The sequence below is a fragment of the Mus pahari genome, chromosome 13, assembly GCF_900095145.1.
Source record: "Mus pahari chromosome 13, PAHARI_EIJ_v1.1, whole genome shotgun sequence".
Lineage (NCBI taxonomy): Eukaryota > Metazoa > Chordata > Mammalia > Rodentia > Muridae > Mus > Mus pahari.
Window position 1 is genome coordinate 4,295,564 of NC_034602.1, and position 22,742 is coordinate 4,318,305.

At 39.6% G+C, this 22,742-nt stretch overlaps 2 protein-coding genes across 6 annotated transcripts in view; one reads left to right on the forward strand and one right to left on the reverse strand.

Annotated features, from left to right (window-relative positions):
- The window catches only part of Vrk2 (VRK serine/threonine kinase 2), a 105,779-nt gene extending 101,382 nt beyond the window's left edge, over positions 1-4,397 (forward strand). The window contains exon 13 of the mRNA XM_021210192.1: positions 4,012-4,397. Within this exon, the coding sequence (XP_021065851.1) occupies positions 4,012-4,353 (342 nt within the window). The 3' untranslated portion in view covers positions 4,354-4,397. The remainder of the gene's footprint in view (positions 1-4,011) is intronic.
- Fancl (FA complementation group L) overlaps positions 3,916-22,742 on the reverse strand; it is a 72,912-nt gene continuing 54,085 nt past the window's right edge. For 3 of the 5 annotated variants that reach the window (XM_029545223.1, XM_029545226.1, XM_029545227.1), the window contains 7 exons: positions 10,044-10,194; positions 7,876-7,959; positions 7,580-7,625; positions 7,415-7,496; positions 6,531-6,647; positions 5,359-5,430; positions 3,981-4,473 (listed from right to left, as the gene is read on the reverse strand). In XM_029545223.1, the coding sequence (XP_029401083.1) occupies positions 4,438-4,473; positions 5,359-5,430; positions 6,531-6,647; positions 7,415-7,496; positions 7,580-7,625; positions 7,876-7,959; positions 10,044-10,194 (588 nt within the window). In that variant the 3' untranslated portion in view covers positions 3,981-4,437. Of the gene's footprint in view, positions 4,474-5,358; positions 5,431-6,530; positions 6,648-7,414; positions 7,497-7,579; positions 7,626-7,875; positions 7,960-10,043; positions 10,195-22,742 lie in introns of all 5 variants that reach the window. The other 2 variants (XM_021210194.1, XM_029545225.1) reach the window with 2 other exon arrangements.

Here is a 22,742-nt window from a genome sequence, read left to right on the forward strand (position 1 = left end):
AAGTTAAACATAAATACTGCATGGTGACAAAATCAGAAATTCTCTGTCTTTAGTGTATATTGGCATCTCCTGTCCTGCAAGGCAGGACAGTCCTGTGAAAGTAGACACCCAGGTTTCAAGTGAACAGATGCATTTGCATTGGCCTGCCTCGCAGTGGGATGCTGGTACAGATGTCTTCACTGCAGTAGCCCTTTGCTTGTTTGCTCGGTCCTCCAACTCCAGCATCAGTTCTGATTCTCATCTCGAAGTTGGCTTTGCCTCTTAAGGTCTATGACCACGCAGTAATACTGCATGTAGTAGCATGCAGTATTTTATGTCTGCCCCTTTCATTTATTATCATTTGAGATTTCTCTGTGTTCATGAATATACCAATAATACCTTATCTTTGTGCAATTCATATATCCATTTCCCTTCTAGTGGGCACATGAATCATTTCTGGTTTAATATATTTATAGAAAGTATTGTTATTAATTCTGCCCTGATTCTACTATGGACATTGCACAAATGGAATTACTAGATCACTGAATAAATATGTTCAATTATAAAATTTGGCACACAGGGAGGCCAAAAGGCTTAGCAAGCAAAGATGCTTGCCACAGGCCACCTGGGTTTGATCCCAGGAATTCTCTTTGTGAAATTGACTCCCACAAGCTGCCCTCTGAACTCAATACATGAACCATGGCATGGGTATCACTCCCCAACCCCACAAACAAGTAAGTGTGAAATGATAGCAAATATGCGCGAAGTGACTGTGTCTCTTATATGTGCAACTGTTCCGGTCATGCCAACATTTGTCCAACATTTAGTGTTGCCAGTCCTTTACATTTAACCACTCTCACATGTATACTAGCATTCACCTCCGAGTACAGCTGTTTATATGCCTAATAACACTGATGTTACTGGGCATGAATATATCTTCTTCTTTGGAATGTCTTTCTAAGGGCGGGAAATCCTTTACATAGTCTACACACAGGATCCTTGCCATACTTCTGTAATACACTCAGCCTCTTCCCACCTCTTTCCTTAATACTGTTCATTCATAGTTGAATTTTGCCTCTGAATCCCTGTGTACAGCATGAGGGAGGAGTTGAGGTCCACTCCTATATACTTTCCTGTACACTAATTTGATGACAAAGAGAAGCCATAAGTAAGACAAGCTCAGCACCCTCCAGTTCACAGTGGCATTTTGGAGATGTTTTATCTCATGCTTTGTTTGCGTTTCTCTGCTTGTTTGTTGTTACATTGTGGGTCTTTTGCTTATATATTATGGTTTCTGATTTTGTGTGTGTGCATGTGAGTTTGCTTCTGTGTATGTATGTATGTAAGTATGTTATTCGTGCTTTTTCTTTTTTTCTTTTCTCCTGGTTTGATTGGTTTTTCTTATTTTTAATTTGCCAGTTTGTTTTCTAGGGAGAGAGAACTTTTCCTTATCAAAGCATCATTTTGTGGAACAAGTTTTTCCTTTTCCTAACTGAATGGGTTTGGATTTTTGTTGTTGTTGTTGTTTTTAATTAGCCAAGTGTGTCAGTGGAACTACTACTGGGCAGTTTTCCTCCACCATTAGACTACACATTCCACTGCAGTGTTACAGCACATTCTAATTCTTTCAGTCTTTAAACACTGCAGAGCTCTACCCACTAAGCCTTGCTCCCTCTGTATGATTTTTTTTAAATAATTGTTTTCCATACAATATATTCTGATCATGCTTTACCCTCGTGGCCTCCCAGCCTCTTACACATCCAACTCCATCCCTCCTTTCTCTCTCTCCCTAGAAAACAAACTGGCAAATTAAAAATAACAAAAACCAATCAAACCAGGAAAAAAGAAAAAAAGAAAAAGCACGAATAACATACATACATACATAATACATACATACATACACACACAGAAGCAAACTCACATGCACACACACAAAATCAGAAACCATAATATATAAGCAAAAGACCCACAATGTAAAAACAGACAAGCAGAGAAACGCAAAGCATGAGATAAAACATCTCCAAAATGCCACTGTGGACTGGAGGCTGCTGAGCTTGTCTTACTTATGGCTTCTTTGTCATCAAATTAGAAGACTTTTCAACCTTAACTTCATCGATGTTATGCTTCCGTCCTTTGTCCTATTCCTCCTGAGTGCTGAGCACATGCATGTAATACTTCATACTTCTTACACATGGCAGCGGAGGCACAGGGCCTTTAGGTTAGTCTTGCTGTTTGGGTATTTCTTTGGCCTAATGTCAGGGTAATTGTCAAACCATTAGGGTTTAATTAGCAGTTGAACCTAGCCAGTAATGGTCTGATTCTTCTAAGTTGATTTTCAATTATAGGACTGGATTATATTTTCATATCTCTACTAAGATCCTTTTTACTTACATTTAACTTTTCCTTTAGGTGTTCAAGAGTTAGATTGATACCCATTGCGCATGACTGTAATGTGCAGTCAAGGTTAGTGATGCCCTGAAGATGGTCTTCTGGGAGCAGTACTGTTGCCATTTAGGGCTGACTATTTGCTAACACTCCTGGTGCATGTTTACCAGATGCTAATAATGCTTCCTCTGAGTTGTGACAACACAAATATCTCCAGGGACTGTGTTCTCTTCTGTGCCGGAACACCTCTCTAGGTTGAGAGCCAGTAGACTACAGATGGATGACAGCATTGCCTTAACCCCTTGCTAATGGAAACCAGCTGTGTCGAAGTTACCTAGTCTTGGGGAAACAGACTTGCAACCATACATATACTCCAACCTGAGAGAGCACGCTACATTTTCCCATGGTTATCTGTTTCCCTTCTGTTGTAGTCTGATGTGGGATACCTACTATAGCCTTTCGTGTTGGAATACTTGGTTCTGAGTTGGAACTTCACTGTGGAGTTACACTCCAGCCCAGCAAAATTTTTGTGTAGATTGAAAATATTTTTGGTCTTATAAGCCATAGTTTTTGCCAAAACCATTCAAGTGTACTGTCAGTGCAAAAGCAACCATAGTTGAAACATAAACAAATGGGCAAGTTCTATTAAATGAAGAAACTGTATAACTTTATACTATAGCCTGCCTTTTCCAACCATAGGAGTAATGTGATGTCATTAGTTGTTGCTGAGAGACACTGTAAAAGTCACAGAAGTTCCCTTTTAACATTCTAGTAGTGTGGTTTCTGTTCCTGACTAGGTATATAACCAACTTTCCAATGTTTCTTGGCCCTTGGGAATTTGACAGTGGGTTTCTTTCCTTTTATTTGAAAATGACTTGGTATCTTGGAGAAAAAAGTCAATTATTTTCTTCTAGTGACCAAGTCTATCAGCAGAAAGTTATTCCCCATGTGAATCTCACATCTCTCCTAAATGTATCTTTTGTTGTGTTGTGTTTCATTTTTGCATTGTCTCAGATAGAATCTCACTTTGTAGCTATGGCTGACCTGAAAGTTGGTATGGAGAGCAGGCTAGCCTTGAACTCAGAAATCTGAAGTGCTGAGATTATAGGCATATATCACTGTGCCTGGCCAACACACATTCTCATGCACATATCCTTTCTGATCTTTCAAAGTGACCATGCAGTGGGAAGGGTGGAAGACACGCATGCTCCGTGAAGGGTGGCAGGCAGTTCTGAGGAGGCAGTGTGATGGAGGAAGCGAACAGTGAAGAGGACAGCCGTTTGTCTCTCTCTTAAACAGGAAGCTATCTTTTTTTCTAATTTACTCAGTAATTGGTCAAAGGAGAGGGTGTGCCAGAAGTCACCAAGCTAAAGCAGAAACAGAACCTTACACCTCCTTCAAGTTAGTGAGCAGTCAAACAGTAGTTTAACTGTTCCTGTTTCCAGACACATGAAATGACATCCCACTGGCTCAATGCAGCACAGCCGCAGCCTTCCAAATAGGTCTGCACTGTCGTGATGTGCTAGATGCCAACAAGGGGTGTTAATGACCAGACTTGCTTGGTATGTTGTTTTATTTAGCACTGTTGAAGAGTATACAATAAATGCCTCCATAACTCAAATCTAACAAAATATATTTCTTTCATAGGAAAACTCAAGGACAAGGAAAATACATGAGTATTCTGATATTTTCAGTGAAATGCAGAGTCTTCAACAAACACCCAGCTATATGAGTTTCCAAGGTTCATATTGTAAGCCCAATCTGGACTGCACTAGTAGAGATCCCATCAAGAAGCCAAGATCCCTGCCTCGGTACAGATACACGCCCAGGGGTAATCTGGGAGTCACAGACTTGGAAAGTTCTCCAAGATTTTGGCCTGCAGTTTCTCAGTTGACTCTGAGTGAAGAGACAAAGGCAGATGTGTATTACTATGGAATCACTATATTCTGTCTGCTGATATTTGTATTTCTTGCTTTGTATTTTCTCTGAAGTCACCAAATAAATTGGTTTTTGCTTTTGTTTTTATTTTTAAACAATTTTTAAGCATTCCATCTCTTCATAGGTAGGTTCCATTCAGGGTTTTCTCCCAGACATTTTCAAGGTAATTGGCTGTAAAAGAGAAAGAGAGAGAGAATATACTTTAACAAAATTTTGGTCACACTCTTTTAAGAATTAAAAGAGTATTTTAATTTACTATTGGTTTTTCTTAGAAATTATTTCACCACACAATTTCAAAATACTTTAAAATCACCAATAAGACTACCCCATCCAGGGATCCATCCCATCATCAGCCACCAAACCCAGATACTAATGCACATGCCAGCAAGATTCTGCTGAAGGGACCCTGATATAGCAGCCTCTTGTGAGGCTATGCCAGTGCCTGGCAAACACAGAAGTGGATGCTCACAGTCAGCTATTGGATGGAACACAGGGCCCCCAATGGAGGAGCTAGAGAAAGTACCCAAGGACCTGAAGGGGGCTGCAACCCTGTAGGTGCAACAACAATATNAACTAACCAGTACCCCCTGAGCTCGTGTCTCTAGCTGCATATGTAGCAGAAGATGGCCTAATCGGTCATCATTGGGAAGAGAGGCTCCTTGGTCTTGCAAACTTTATATGACCCAGCACAGGGGAAGGCCAGGGCCAAGAAGTGGGAGTGGGTGGGTACGGGAGCAGGGGCGGGGGGAGGGTATAGGGAACTTTCAGGATAACATTTGAAATGTAAATGAAGAAAATATCTAATAAAAAATATTAAAAAAAAGTTTAGAAGGCATAAATCTTTTTGATCAAAGATACTTTGAAAATTAAGGTATGTTCAAAGATAATATATCAAAGATAATAAACTATCATAATTTGATTAAATAAAGAACAACACATCTAAAAGCGGTTAGATAAGCTAACTACATATCCACTTTCTGTAACACGTTCCCCAGAGCCAGGCACACTTTACAAAAGATGTGACTGACATTTCATATGTCATGACAACTGGCTTACCTTACTACAATAGGGACAGTCACCAAAGAAGACGTTAAAACTCTGTCTGCTGGTGCTCAACCCTCTCAGCCACTGCACAGAAAAAAGGATAGATGATGTCAGTGGACACATGCCATCCAGACGAGCTTTGACTGGCTTTGTTCTATTGGCTTTGTCTAAGACAATGTCCAATTACTATTATATTGAATAACTGAGAAATCGCTATCAAAATTTGGAATATAAATTTCTACTGTATAAGCAAATGATGGGCCCTTTAAGACTTGGCTGACAGTTACACTAACTTTGATGCAAAAAAGACTGTACATGCAGAGAGAGACGCATACAAGTTCCTGTGGCTCACTAACTAAACCAAATTTATCACATAGCAACAATTGCTCTGTAAAAGTATCTTAGGATTTTGAGAGTCTGATCTTAATTCAACAGTGGGTTAATTTTCACTGTACTGACAATGAGGCAGTTTTTTAAAATTAAAATGAATATTCAGTATTACAAAAGAAAGTTCAGATTCCATTTTACTTTCCCAAGTAGACCTGGTATTTTTATGATTGTCTACAGTAAAACAACTACCCCTACGTTTCCTATTAAGAAAGCGTAAACAGTGCCAACTACTATCCACATTTCAAGAGAGAAAAACAGAAACCTAATGGCATTTCCCCACTGTAAGATGCTCTGCACAGAGACAGTTCATCATAGAAGCTGTGCCCTAACAGGAGTGCTACAGGAACTAACTGATTGAGAGAGGGAAATAAAATTCATGTAGACAAGAGATGCTCTGGGTCACAAGAACCTTTGGCCATCCGAAAGAGAATTATTTTATTCATTTATGTATATGCAGCTTGCACAGTAGCACATACTACCTATTGACTAAGTGCCTTACCCCATTCCTGCCTTCCTCGTCTGGCACATCAGGACTAAAGAACTTGCATACTGGTATCAGACATTTAGAGAGACCAGTTATACCTACACCACATATTTATTATGTGTCAATATGCTATTCATGAGTATATTCTAGATTGTTTTTCTCCCTGGCACACTCAATAGTTTACAAGATGAAGAAATGAAGCCTGTGGGTGTGTGAAATTAACTAGTAAGAGGAGTTTGTGGCAAACCAGAGAAGTACTTTAGGAAAACAGATTATTTTAATGCTGTATTTCCTGTGTAGAGAATTTTACCTCATACAGACATATTTGATGGAAAGGCTGTCCACACTGGGGATTATTACACACTTGATCAGGAATGGCGCCATTCAGGTGATGGGCATAACAGATTCCACAGTCCATGCTGAAGTCCTTCAAAAGAAAAGTGTGTTGAAAAGTGTGTGGATAAGTAAGGTTAGGAAGAACAAATATGATATTTGCTTCTATATCTGAGTTTTAAGTATGCTTGTGTACTGGGGAACATACAAGCAGGGACAGCATCTAGTCTCATCACAGTTTTCCCTCGGTACTCACATATACACAGATTTCATTTTTTTGGCTGGCAAGAGTTTTATGTTTTAGCCATTTTTCGATGTACACAGTCATTTCTGTGTCTACACAAAGACAGTTCTGCCATGAGCTAGTGAACACCAGATCGCACAGTTCTGCAGCAAAGGGAGCGAGAAGGCGATCTCCATCACTTAGTGGTAACGGCAGTAGCTCAGTCCAAAGCCAACCCTGCCTTTGTTATCTTTACAGTATCAATGCTGCTGCTCACTTCTGAAAAACTGTCGCTGTCCTTCACAAACTTACAGCAAACTAATTAAAACTGTACTGTAGTCATCCACAGCAAACAGTACAAAACCCCAAACATCTCATTAGTGTCTCTTCTTTCCTTTGTAGTTTGAATAAGTGTATCTGTCATCAACCACTTCCTTGCTAAAGATCATGAATAGATCCCTTTAAGAGCCTAGCTAACAGACCGTTAACAAGTCCACTGATGCCAGTGTGACTTGTAACTAAGAGCTCTGTGTTGCAACATTCTTCCAATTTCTTTTTCAGCCTTATTTTCCTGAGAGAAGTATTTAAATTTTATTATTAACATAATGTAGACTATTGAAGCTAATAATTAAACTTACAGATTCTTCCAAAATAGTACGAGCTGGGAAATCAATTTCTAAAACATCTTTCAAATTTTGTAACAGACTATTTTCTGGATCCCTAAAAACAAACAAATGAACAAACAAACCTATAAAGTTTGTTAAGCCATAGAACAGTCCCAGTCCTATTACCAAGGCACCCACCATAAATGAATGCTACCACTCAGCTTCATTCCCAGGGGTTTTGTCACTGTGGATATTAAAAAGAAGAAAAAAGTTTTAATAATTTAGGCTTCATTGCTTTTGTTTTGTAACAACCACTGCCAGAGCATTTATTTAGCTATTTGGCTTAAAATCTCAATTCCCGATTTTATAAGAAAGTGTACAGTTCAAAATGATAAATGTATTTAAAATAATTATAATGTTAATTTTGGAATATTTGATATGTTAGACAGGATTTTATGAACCTGTTCCAGATCTGTAACTTTAAGATGACATACCATGGTCAGCTCCAAGAAAGCAAAACTCAGGAAGCATGGTAGGGTGCCTAGGGTCTACCTCGATGTTTATGGAAACATTCTTCCCTGAATGAAAGAATAGGACTTTTAGATGCGACTTTGAGCTTGTCCAGCAAGCCAATACAAATCCATGCACGCTGATCTGGCCACCTATTTTATCTCAGGAAAAACTAGCTAATTATTTTTAGGGTTGTATAGAAAAAAACATTGTTTAACACTGAGTCATATTTTTGAAATTATGACTATCATTAAAGATTCAGGTACCTCAAGTTTCAAAAGACAAGTCCAAAATGCACATGATTAACTTAAATTGGTATGCTGCTAATTATGTCCCAGTAATGTTTAATAAAAATTTTAAGTGAAATTATAAAGGCCTTTATTATATAGAAATCATACATGGAAGAAATGAGCTAAATTACTTTTTATAAGCCTTTTTACAAACTTAATATTTCATATAATTATGGTAAAAAATAGTGTTATAACTGGTAAAAATTGATATGTCTAAGAAAACTTACCTAAAAACGTTGTATTTGTGCTTTTTGAAAGATAACAAATGTTTAATTCACATTAAACAAATGTTTGTCTTACTTAATACCTCAAAACAACTTCCTGAAGCTAAGAAAAATGACTTTATTTAGCACTAGATTCTTTTACAGGTTTAACTGTATTGTATATGTACAATTCCACAAAGCTAGTTGATGAAGTTATGTAGTATAGTTAAGATCAATTTCAGCTCATGTTTATGAGAAAAGTGATATGATAAATTCTATAAGTTTTTTGCTAATGTTGGCAATAATAAATTTAAATAAACAAATTTGGCAAAAATTGGTCAAAGTACAAAAGAAATATATGGTATAGACATTAAATGAGAAAAACAAAAATTGCCCACTTCTTTTGTCAATCCAGAGCACACTCTTCCCGTTAGTCTCAGGCGTTGTTGTCTCCCACAGACCAGAAAGTGCTAGCACTTTGGCAATGGCTATAAGAGCACATCTCCCCACTCAAGGGCTGGCCCTACAGCAAATCATTGCTTGAGGCAGGAAGAAGAGCTAAAAGTAAATGCAGAATGTGTCTAAAACTTGGCTGTTTAAGCTGAACAATAAAGAAACTAATAGAAAATGTGGCTCAGGAATAATTATTTTAATGGAGCCATGATGATAATAAATCATGAAATTTCTCTAAAGAAAATGTTTTCAATCTTAGCATCTACTTGTTAACAAATACATTATAATTGGTTAATTATTCCATGTTAAATACTAATAGACATCTCAAGCTGGAAGGTAACATGTTACTAGTAAAATGCTGCAGTTATCAATCTCGGCAGGTCTGCCAGTTATGCTGGACAGAGAGTACAGAAGCTAAGTCGTTCACTGACTTCAGGACGATTCATATCGCTGTTTCAAAATGTCTACTGGAAAACATCCTGTATAGTAGCTTTTAACAAGACCAAAATTAAAATAAAATAAGAGAGGAAAATATTAAATGGAGACTATAAGCAGCTATTACTATAATGTAGTGAGAAATATATAAAAATATATAAAAATTTAGATAGAAATCTAAAAGCTTAAGAAGGTTACCCTCTACCACAGGCTTTGCTTTGTTTGTTCATGAAGAAAACCATCTGGCAGACTGGGGCACTGCAGCACAGCAGCCATGCTTGTTCTTCAGCCACTTCTAGTCATTAGAAAGTGGATACTCATCACATACGAGGGCTCACGTGGTGCCTCATACTGCTCTCAGTGGCATGACCCAACTCGGTGTCCTCCCTTTCTTTACTGCATCAGAGAAGACTGCCAGATCTTTGCTTCCACAGAAGATAAAGACTTTGTAAGCTCTAACACAGGCTTCTAAGTAGCATTCATTGGGAATTACCTGCAACACAATTTCTGTGCTAATTAACACTAATTAAACACTGTCTGAATGTTACTTCCATTGGTCACCTTTCAAAACCAAACACCTCAGCCCTTTCCATCTAAAATATTTGCATTAACCATATAATAATAAAAATCAGGTTTTATTCCCAAGAGCTTCAATAGTTGAATCTACACAAAGAAATTTCACCTAAGATTTTAAATACCATTTTAAATTTATTTTTTTAATAATATAGAATAAAATCAGACACCAGAAAACACTCCCATCTTTCTCCCTACCTAATGCAATCCTGCGTGCTGTCACACTCCGGGGAGGTTTCTCTGGCTCCAGCACCCAGGTCTTCTCATCAATTTCATCCATAACATCCCAGAACACCTTCAGTGTCTCTAATGCCACCAAGAACTGACTATAAACATCGACCAAGGAGCTCTGTGAAAAGACAGAAGTTAGGAAGTTAATGTAGTCTACATCCAGCACGTCAGATTCCACTCAGCACTCACTGCACGCAGGCTGCGGACACCGGTTCACTTCCCCCAGGATGGCCGCTGACAGTCAACAGGACTCTGGTGCAGGTTTCTCTGCATGCAAGGAATTAGCGCAGTCTTTGTCACTAGTCTGTGTCGACATTAAGAATGCTTTACCGCCCCATGGTGGTGGCGCATGCCTTTGATCCCAGCACTTGGGAGGCAGAGGCAGAGGCAGAGGCAGAGGCAGAGGCAGGCAGATTTCTGAGTTCAAGTCCAGCCTGGTCTACAAAGTGAATTCCAGGATGGCCAGGGCTATACAGAGAAACCCTGTCTCAAAAAAAACAAAAAACAAACAAACAAACAAACAAAATGGTTTCACACCTCTCATTTACTGAGCTACAAGGGTGGGGTTAGAATGTAAGAATGGCAACTAAACCTTATGTCTCAAAATAACCCTATAAACACTAAAGGGAGGATGTCCCTTTAATGGTATGCTACATTATGGTACAGATGTAAGTAACAAAACAAAATCACACAGTTCTATTACTACCTCTTACACAGCTAGTAATGAAGTCAGTATACCCAGCCAAATCTGCATTCCATTTGCATCTATACCGATGGATTTCATCTATAAAATCCAATGTTTACCTAAGGTTTGACTGCATTCAAAAGAAATGACAGGGGTTTTTCATAGCAGCATCTTTTACTTGAAAGTATTTACAAACACATTTGTCATTTCTCCTATATACAAAACATATTGTTCAAAATGCATTTTGAACAATACTTTTAAAATAAGAAAATAGCAGTTTAGAATAAACCAAACAACACAAATGATCTACAAACTAGATGTAGGTGGCAGAAAGGGAACCTTGCACCCAACAGCCATTATTAGACTTTACTAGAAAGTCTTTCACAATAAATGCTTCAAGATAAGCATCTTATGGAAGGAAGGAAGGAAAAGCAATAAACAACAAAACCTCTGTTAACAACGTCAGGGATGCAGGAGGTGGGAGTGAAACCATCGCCCCAGAAGCCAGAAGTCAGATTCTCAACTGTTTGAGTGAAATCACATACAAAGACTTGAGATTATCCAATTAAAATACTATGCCATTGCTATATGTTGGCAATAGTATTTATACAGATATATCAAAAAATAGTGTGGCCAAAGTTAAAGTCAAAAACCATTATTACCAAGAAAGTAAGTCTCTCCTTTTAGTAAAAAAAGCCAGCTCTTCATTCTCTAATATGCGCAAGTTTAGAGTCACCGCTGACATAGTTGGCATATTCATATAGTTGGTACACTGACATATTGATAAAGCTTCTTTCCGTCAACTTGAAAAACGCTAAATGAAAACTCCAGTAAAAACCAAGTAAGAAATCTTTTGTAAGAGCTACAGCTCTTAATAAAGATGAAAGAAACCATAAAGCCATCAATAAGGACATAGATCAACCTGAGCTGATGAGCTATGGGTGAGAGTGGAAAAGTCATGCCTCTTTAAAACGATCTGGAAATTTTATTTATTTACAAACTAAAGAAACCCCTACCTTATGATCTAGTATTTCCACTCCAGGAGAAGTGCGAAAACAAGTGCAAACTAACACGTCTGCAAGAATGCCTACTGCAGCCATGTTTACAAAAGCCCAAATATCCTGCCAAAGAGAAAACTAATGGAGACAAATTCTTAATCTTCACCATCACCTGTACTGTGTGTCCATTTAAATGATGTTTAAATGAAGTTAAAAATCTATGAAGGAGATGAAGATAAACTAGTACCTCCTAGGACCCTGCTATTTCAGGAAACTTTTATCAAAATTGCACTGTACTTAAATATGCCTAAAATAAACTGCCCAGTGTTAGACTCTAGAAGTCTGATCCAACACCAACTACTGAGTCCTCAATTTCCTGATGTAACAGTCCCCTTTGCACAAGGAGGCATAATTACATTGAAACTTTTCTCAAAGTACATGCCACTTTCCCATAATGATGGGTTCTAAAGATGGCCTTCCATGTTATCTTAAGGGCCAACAGGAGGATGCCGTGTGGTCTTCATCATATATAGCATAGAGGTCATCTAGACTATTAGCCATCTCCAGTCCTGGTTACAGGAGCATAGGGGAAGCCCTATATGCAGAGACCACACACTTCCTCTGCCCTCGTGCAGAATATAAGAAGCTTCTAGGAGGCTGTTGGTACATCTCCCTCTCATCAATCCCTACTTTCCTATATGTGTGTCTGTCACTTCTTCATCCCATGTCACCCCCATTAGGACAATCCATAAACTGGACAGTTTGTGGCAAAACTCCTTCTTCTTTAAGCTGTCTTCAGTGTTCTATCACAGCATAAGGAAAAGTAGCTGATACAGGAGCTGGTTCCAGCAGAAGGGTGTCGCTGTGATGCACTGACCATGTTGTTTTGGGGAGAACAATGGGAGAACTTTGAGAAATAAAAACCACTGAGTACAGAGCTTCAAGGGCTTTGTGGTGGGGTCTTTAAAGAAGCATGTTGGGTGAAATGCAGATAATGGAAGCCTGACTTGTGAAGTTTCATAGGAAAGCCAAAACATGCTGGGGTTGTTTGTGCAATATTTTGTTTTAAGAATCTGTGGATGCTGGTCAACTGAAACTGAAAAATTATCTTTTATAACTGGAGAAAAGTACCACTGAACCTGCGCATTATTTGCACAAAGGATGCTAGTCAGCTCAGGCTGAAGAAACATCTATATTAATGAGAGCTCAGCATCAGTGATGTGAAATCTCTAGGAAATGTTTTCTCAGGGTGAAGAACAGAAGCCATAGTCCTGAGGAGAAGGGCAAGGTTGCATGCCAAGTTGTACTAAACTTGGTAACATGTACTGGTACTGAAGCCATGAGAGGTAAGGACAGGGTTATAGAGAGTGCCTGAGGGCTGGCTATGTGGCAGGGTCAGTGTAGCTACAGAGACCAATAGTTATGATACAGCCTCTACTGCAGTAGAGAAGCTAGGACACCAGAAAAGCCAGGACCATGGTGACTATCTGGTACCAGGGACAGTGACAGGTATAAAGTGGAACTGTCTTGAGCCTACAAGAAAAGCTGTGTGTGCTTTGATGGCAATTCCGGAGAGATGGGCCACTCAAAACCTCTAGAACCCAGAAGATCCTGAGTTTCAAGACACTAAGCCATAGGATTTGGATTACATTGCTGGGCTTCACTTTGCTTTGGTCTTAATCTTTACTCTGTTCTGGTTCTTCCCTTTTGGAGTGAGAAAGTATGTAACTTGTTTGCAATTTTACAGGAGCCCACAGCTAAGTGTCTGTTGACTTTTAAAGCGACAACAAACTTTTAAAGCATGATGGCATGTTTTAAAGCAGTGAGAGTTTTGAAGTTGTATTGTGGTTTATATTATTGTATTAACAAGATATTCTAGGTACACACAAGAACAGAAAGGTTGTGGTTTAATGGTGATGTGTTTGGTCCATTTGATAAGGGAGACACTGTCCTGGGTGGCTTTTTGTGGGGCAGTGAGCTGTGTACAGATAGCCTGGTCCCAGCACAGGCCTGGAACCCCAGAGACCTGGAGGGGGGGGTGACTTCCACCTTCAAGGGATCATGGGAATGCAGCCACGGCTCCTGGGCCCCTGGCTCCTGTTGACAGCTACAGCCCCTGCAGAGAGATGTGTGACTATCAGTTAGGTAGGCAATGACCCAAGCTCCTGGTATTCTGTCTGGACTCCACCTCCAGTTACCTGGCTGCTCGCCCACTCCTTGCTCTCTTACTCCCTTACCTCTTATTCTCTTGCTCTTACTCTTGCTCTTGCTCCCTTGCCCCCCAGCCCCCAGCCTTCCCTTCCCCTCTCTCTACGTGGCCGTGGCTGGCCTCTGCTTCCTTATTTTCTCCCTCTCTGCCTTTCTACAATAAAGGCCTTAAAACCACGGACCATCTCTGCTCACGGAAACCACCATGCTGGAGCAATGGAGCAGATTGGTCCCTAAGGAGCCGGGCATCTAACCTCCTGCCAGGAAGCCTCCCTGCGCACCAGCCATGGCTTCAGCCAAGACAGCCACCTGACATCCAAGCTAAGGACTCTGCTTTCCACGGTACCTGCCAGAGCTCCCCTCCTACCCTTTTCCCTTTGGTCTCTGGGCCAGAATCTGCCCAAGGGTTCCCAACCGTTCTCTGCTCTTTTGCGAGCATCTGGGATGTCGGATGTCCGAGAGTGAGAACCTGATGTCCTTGCCCTCCGTGTGGTCCAGGGACCCTGGAACCGGCTCTTCCATGGTGTCCAGCGGTGTCTGTGGTACCCAAGAGTCGGAGCTCAACTCCAGCAGTTCTGTGAGAACCTCAGACTGCCTTCCCCACCCTGGAGCTGGATCCCGCAGCTTCTCACAGTCCAACTCCTGCCCCAGCGGGGGCCTGGGGTCCACACAGTCAAACTCCCTGAATCCATCTCGCCCAGCAGTCCTAGCTCCGAGCAGACACGGGACCCCATTTTTGTACCACAGCTTTTATTGGCAATCTAGGTCACCTGGGATGAGGGAATCTCAACTGAAGAACCACTTTAATCAAACTGGCCTATGTTCATATATGTGAGACATGTGTGGGTCTGAACTATGTAAGAAGGCATGGAGCATGAGCCAAACAACATGTGAGTAAGCAGCTTTCCTCCGTGGTTCCTGCTTGGACTCCCATCAATGATCGAAAACCTGGACGTATAAGTGAAATAGGCCCTTTTCTCCCCAGTTGCTTTTGGTCAGCATATTTACCACACGCAACAGACCGGTTACTAGACTTACAGCTACTTACAGATAAATATGTGCACATTCTGGGCTAGAATCTACATAGAAGGGACAGCATGCATTTCTGTTTCCTGTCTGAATGCGGAAGTCCTCAATTAATGTTATTTGTACTAAGACCATCCACTTTCCTGAAATTTTCATGGTTTCACTTCTCTTTACTGCTGAACTCTTTACTCCATTTTCTATGTAAACTTTTACATTTTCATATATACTTTACTATCATTTTCTATTTACCTACAGGTGGACATAGTTTTTTGATTGTCAGTGGAGCAGCAATACACACGTTTGTGCAGCTATTTCTGTAGTGGGCTATGGACTTCTCTGAGTTCATGCCGAGGAGTAATCTGTTGTGACCTCCACATTGATTTCCATAGTAGATGTATTAATTTGCACTTCCACAAACAGTGAATATGGGCTGCTTTTGCCCACATCCTCCTAACATATGTTGCCAGATTTCTTGATGATAGTCATTCTTACTGGAATAAGGAGATATTTCAACGTAGTTTTAATCTGGATTTCTCTGATAGCTAGGAATATTAATACTTTTTGAAACTTATTGGCCATTTGTGTTTTTTCTTATGAAAATTGTCTGTTCATATTCCTGGTCCATTTATTAACTGACAGTTTTATTTTCTTGTTTACTTTGCATATTCTGGACATTAGCCTTTTGTCTTAAGTACAGCTGACATTTTTTTTTCCTATTCTGTGGACTCTTTCTTCTGTTGATTTTTGCTTTTGTTTTTGTTCTGTGCAGAAACTACTTTTATTTGGTCGCATCTGTTTATACTGAGGCTAGTTCCTTTGGTATTGAACTTCTGCCCAGAAAATTCTTGCCTACCCGAGAGTCTTGAAAAGTATTACTTATATATCTCTAGCTGTCAGTTTCAACATTTCAGGTTTAAAATTAAGGTATACAATCCATTTTAAGCTGGTTTTCATACAAGTTAAATGATATATATCTAATTTCACCCTTCTGTAACTAGAATTCCTCTCTTAAACACTCTCCCCTCTTTTACTCAATACAGTACTCAAAGTCCTAGCTATAGCAATTAGGAAAGAGAAAGGCATTAAAAGGATAAAATTAAGTCAATCTATCTCTATATGCAGATATGGTTCTGTACTTATACGATATAGTAGGTTCTACTAACAAACTCTTAGATTTAATAAAATTGTACAGTAAATTACATAATTCAGCACTATTGTGCTGACCAAGCAATGAGGGAGGAATAGACTCTCAAGCACAGCTAGGAAACACAGAAGACAGAAGTGAACAAAATCCTTCAATTTCCTTCAAAGGGACCAGCGATGACCATCAATGACTAAAGGGCTTTCTACATACTACAAGTTCTGACAGCTGCCAATGAAACCACTCTACAGACCAAGGCTTTATGTGGCCTTTGGGGGCTACTCACCCACACCTTAGCACTTCCACACACAGAGATTCTTCCAAGATTTGACAAGGATAATCTTTATAAAATGTCAACTGCTCAGTATATAGTGTGTGTTTACACTTTCAAAGCAAGTATTTTAAGACATATAGTTCCTGACTTGAATTTGTATCCTATTTGATTTAAAGAAAAATCAAATAGGAAAATACTTATACCAAGAATACTTATATATTAACACATAAAGGTTATTTAAAGCATAAGTAAAATAGAAATGAAAAAACATTAACATAAAATGGGGAAGAAATAATTTCCTAAAGTAAACAAGCATATGATCTAACAGAAATACCACCTTGTGATTAAGACAAAACTCCTCTAGTTGCAGAGCTACATAGTGAGCAAAGAAACAGTTTCAGGGTTCGGAAAGGAGGGAGAAAATGAAGTGCTTGGAATATCTGAATTGTCCAAAGTAACTTATCCTTCAACAGAGAGCTCACTTTCACAGTCTCACTTCTCTCCCATTATCTGACAGTATTGCCATTATTTGTGATGCTCTATAGCAGGGCCTCAGGGAAGAGATTTTGCAGATCCTATGGGACCTTAATCAATACCCTTAACCCTTTCCAAATTAATCAATCTTAGATCCATTCTGAATCTGTTTGAAAAACTTTGTTCTATTTTTTCCATTGATTCCTAGTTAAAATGGTTGAACATAGACACAAACAGACACAGACAGACAGACAGACAAACACACACACACTTGTTTTTTTATTTTCTTCTTTGTACTTTTTATTTCCTATAAAAGAATGCATTATTTTTATAATACTAAAAAGCCTATGTAGAAAATGGAAAAGATAATCTCTTTGCTTTCTTTGCATTTCATGATGTTTATAATATGCTAAAAAAATTTAATAAGACAATTTCAACCTATACCAGGGCAACTAGTAAACTAACCCAAAATGTTATCCATTAATGCACATATTATCAAGAAGATGATTAAAAAATACAGAATGAAAGAATGAAAGAGTTGAAGGTCAGTCTGGGCTCCAAATGCAAAGTCTACAGAAGAACTGTTCTCAAACAAAACAAAACGGATGCAGGACAGAAGGCAAGAGGAATGAACAGCCCACAAACATTCAAACAGAAGGCTAAGCGACCCCCAAACCAAAAAACTCAAGAGGCAAAAAGTATCACATAATCAAAACAACAACACAGAAGCCTTTTAGCTAAATCTTAATATGGTGGGAAGAGACATGCTAAAGAAAAATATCTTGTATCACTAATATATAAAAAGATGGAAAGGGAGATAGAGAGGAAACAAGTTAGAAGAAGACAGTAACTATGAAACACTACGAGAAAGGTGGAGGATATCCAGAAGTTAAAAATAATGGCTGCCAAGTACATTTGATTCCACCTATGTGAAAATGTTTACAAGTTATGGCCCATATAAAGGTACACCAACCACAATAGGACTTATTTTAATGTAGAATAGGGTTGAGATAGGAAAGAGGTGCTAACGACAACTCAGATAACTCTACTGATGTCTCTTAGTTAGGGTTACTACTGTGCTAAAACACCATGACCAAAGCAACTTGAAGCCAAAGGGCTTATTTGGCTTATACTTGCACATTTATCACTGAAGAAACTCAGGGCAGTCAATCAAACAGGGCAGGAAGCTGGAGGCAGGCCCTAATGCAGAGGCCATGACGGGTGCTTCTTACTGCACTGCAGAGGCCATGACGGGTGCTTCTTACTGCACTGCAGAGGCCATGACGGGTGCTTCTTACTGCACTGCAGAGCCCATGACGGGTGCTTCTTACTGCACTGCAGAGCCCATGACAGGTGCTTCTTACTGCACTGCAGAGCCCATNAGAGCCCATGACGGGTGCTTCTTACTGCACTGCAGAGCCCATGACAGGTGCTTCTTACTGCACTGCAGAGCCCATGACGGGTGCTTCTTACTGCATTGCTCCTGGTGGCTAGCTAGGCCTGCTTTCTAACAGAACCCAGGAACCAGCAAAGGGGGGCCCCACCTACAAGAGGCTGGGCCCTCCCACCTACAAGAGGCTGGGCCCTCCCACATCAGTCCCTAATTAAGAAAAAGCCTACAAGCGTGCCTGCTTATGCCCATTTTTAATTGAGATTCCCTCCTCTCAGATGAACTGTGCAAAGTAGACATAAAACTAGCCAGCACAGCCAGGTGTGGTGGTGCACGCCTTTAATCCCAGCACTTGGGAGGCAGAGACAGGCGAATTTCCGAGTTCGAGGCCAGCCTGGTCTATAGAGTAAGTTCCAGGACAGCCAGGGCAATACAAAGAAACCCTGTCTCGAAAAAAACAAACAAACAAACAAACAAACAAAAAACCTAGCCAGCACAATGAGTAGAGAGAGGACAATCACATTGTTTAAAAGGCCGGAAGGGTAGGGCATTTTTAACAGCTTATGAAATATGAGCCAATGAATAGGAAGGCAAAGGTTTTATTTGTTCCATGACTACATGATGTACCTTTAAAAAGTGTTTATTTCTTGGCTTCTATCACACTGTCATTTGGAAGTGATGTGTACTTATGTTTAAACTCTTAAAAATAAAATGAATACCTGTTCTTGAAATGATTAGAAATATTTTCTTGGGCAGGAGAGATGGCTCAGTGGTTAAGAGCACTGACTGGTCTTCCAGAGGTTCTGAGTTCAGTTCCCACAACCACATGGTGGCTCACAACCATCTGTAATTGGATCAGGTACCTTCTTCTGGTGTGTCAAAAGACAGCTACCATCTGAAGATGAGCGACAGTGTACCCATATACTTATAATAAATAAGTCTTTAAAAAATATATTTTTTGTTCTACAAATTACCTAGGGGTAAGCAGACCTATGAAGATAGCACCTCCAGCTCACAGTTACAGAAGTTACAAACGCTTTCCACACACTGACAAAAAGTCAAATGAACAACTCTGAAGGAAGTTACAATTCTCTAGGGCAAAGGAAATCATCTGAAAGAAGCCTAGTCCTACGTTTTATGAACAGAGTTAAACATTCTGGCAGCAAAACTCCTTAGAAAGTCACAGACAGTTGCATCAGGTTTGTTTAACTTTGAGAAGCAAGTCAAATGATTGAGACACAAGATCATTTTTCTGAGCTCTCTAAGACTTTTATCATGAAGGGATGTTGGATTTTTGTCAAAAGCTCATTCAGCATCTGATGAAATAATCATGTGCTCTTTTTTGTTCTTTTGCTTTATTAATATAGTAGATTACTTGACAGATTGCTCTATGATGTACCATCCCTGCATTTCTGGGATCAAGTCTACTTGATCATGGTGAATGACCCTTTTGGTGTGTTCTTGGATTATTAGGGTTTTGAGTATTTGTGTTTAGCTATGCACCTTGTATCACTTATCTCTCCAAGAATTTCAACATGAAGACAGACTGGGTTCTGCCAACGGCTTTTTCAGCACCTAATGAGATGATCGTGTGTTGTTTTTTTTCAATGTGTTTATACGGTAGATTACATTGATGGATTTTCTGTTATTAAACCATACTGATACCTCTGTGATGAAGCCTACTTGATCATGGTGGATGAGTTTCTTGATGTGTTATTGGATTCAGCTTGTGAGTACTTTATTGAGTAATTTTTCATCAATGTTCATAAGGGAAACTGGTCTCTTACTTGGTAGTCTTTGTGTGGTTTAAGGATCAAGGTGACTGTGGCCTTCTAGAATGAGTTTGGCAATGTTGTTTCTATTTCTATTTTGTGAAATAGTTTGAGGAGTACTGCTACAAGGTATTATTTGAAAGTCTGGTAAAATTCTGGGATTATTTTGGTTGTGAGACTTTTGATGACTGCTTCTATTCACTTAGGGTAATAGAACTATTTAAATTGTTTACCCGATTTTGATATAACTGACGACTCCTTTTTATTCCATTCTGTCTCCACTAGAAAACCAGGCCATGGACCATTTGCTATCCTGGGTGTAAGATACTCTACTTCAGCAGCTGATCTGCCTGTCTGAGTTCCTCTGGGGATGGAGGCTGCAGTCTAGCACTCCTGTCCTCTGGTGTATATCTTCTTTATGATCTTCGGTTAATGGTTTTTGTAACACCTTGGAATGTGCCCTAAGTTTTTGAAGTCTATTGTTATTTCGGAAGCAATTAAGCAGTTCTGTTATAAAAGGGGCTCTCCAATGTCTCTGACTGTGTTGCCATTGGAAACGATGGTGACCCTAGCATGCTAGTTACAGAGTAAACATACTTTGTTTTTGCATAATCTCTGAGTCTGGGGTCTTCCTCCACCGAATTTCAGACCCTTATATAACTATGGTAAATGTTATCAATCAAGAAAATCATCCATTTCCTTTACATTTTCCCACTCTGTAGAGGACAGTCTTTTGAAGTATGGTCTAACGATCTTTTGGTACAATCCTCAGTGTCCATTGTTATACCTCCCTTTTCATTTCTGATTTTGTTAATTTGAATCTGTCTCTCTACCTTTTACTTAGTTATCTAAGGGTTTGTCTATCTGGTTGATTTTCTCAAAGAACCAGCTCTTAAGAAAGCATCTTCAACAAATGGTGCTGCTCTACCTGGATGTCTGCATGTAGAAGAATGCAAATAGATCCACATTTATTTCCCTGCACAAAACTCAAGTCCAAGTGAATCAAAAACCTCAATATAAGACAGGATACATGAAATCTAATAGAGGAGAAAGTGGGAAACTGCCTTGAACACATTGGTACAGGAGACAACTTCCTGAAGAGAACACTCATAGCTAGGGCACTAAGATCAACAATTAATAAATTGAAAAGCTTCTGTAAGGCAAAGGACACCATTAATAGGACAAAATAGCAGCCTACAGAATGGGAAAAGATCTTCACCAACCCTACAACAGACAGAGGACTAATATCCAAAATATATACAGAACTCAAGAAGTTAGACACCAACAAGCCAAATGGCCCAATTAGAAAAATGGAGCACAGAGCTCAACAAAAGAGTTCTCAACAAAGGAGTCTCAAATGGCCTAGAAGCACTTAAAGAAAAGTAAATGTCCTTAGTCATTAGGGCAATGCAAATCAAAACAACTCTGAGATTCCATCTTACAATAGTCGAAATGACTAAGCTCAAAAACTCAAGTGACAGCACATGCTGATGAGGATGTGTATAACAGAATTTTCCCCTAATCGACTATTATAATAAGTGCAAGAAGTCAATCACTGGGCAAGGAGGAAATGGGACTTCCAGGTCTGAGAGAGGAAGAAGGCAGGCAGGAGGAGAGGAACTTCTTTTTGCACTGTGGGAGCAAGGCAGACATAATGTAGGATGGAGGGTGTTAGTTCAGGTGGTGGAGTAGCAGAAGATTTCTAACACAGAATAGTTGACAAATTTAGGATGCTAGGTTCTACGCCCAGCGATTGTGTTATCTGTTGATTCTAAACTAAGATTGTCTGGTGTCTTCCTTCTTATGGTGATTTAACTGAGGTCCAGGAAAAGGTAACCATAGCAGAGTGTGTGTTTGTGAGAGTGCACCCCAGCTAGCCATGGAAATTTGGGAGTTCTGAGCATGCTTGGAAGCAGCCAGCCACAAGGTGCTCTGGGGAGACAGAGCTAGCTTTGGTAGAACAACCATTGACAAAAGGGAAACATGTAGTCTCGGCATCAGGCTGGAAACAGACCATGACCACCAGCCAGTACCTAGCTGGCAATAGTGTGTGTTGTTTTTTAATATTACACACTACAAATATAGAGCAGGGGAACACTCATCCATTGATGGTAGGAGTGCAAATCTGTACAACCACTTTGGAAATCAATTTGGCAGTTTCTCAGAAATTGGGAATAGTTCCACTTCAAGACCTAGCTATACCACTCCGGGGTATATAACCAAAAGATTCTCTACCATCCCACAAAAGACACTTTCTCAACTATGTTCATATTAGTTTTATTCATACTAGCCAGAAACTGGAAATAGACTCAATGTCCCTCAACTGAACAATGGATTAAAAAAAAAAAAAAAGTTTCATTAACACAATGGAATACTATTCAGCTATTCAAAACAAAAACATGAAATTTGCAGGCAAATGGATGGAAATAGAAAAGATTATCCTGAGTGAGGTAACCCAGACCCAAAAAGAAAATCATGGGGTAGGGATAAGATGTGGGCAGGTGGAGAGAGGGCTGGGAGAGAGAAAAGAAATCTCTGGGACAAGCTGAAGATCTGCCATAGGGGAGGTTCCCAGGAGTCTATGGGGGTGACCCTAGCTGAGACTCTTAGCAGCTGCAGATAGAGACTAAAATGGCCACCTCTTGTAGGCAGAAGAAATTTCCAGTGGAGGAAAGGGGACAAAACCTTTGACCCAAAA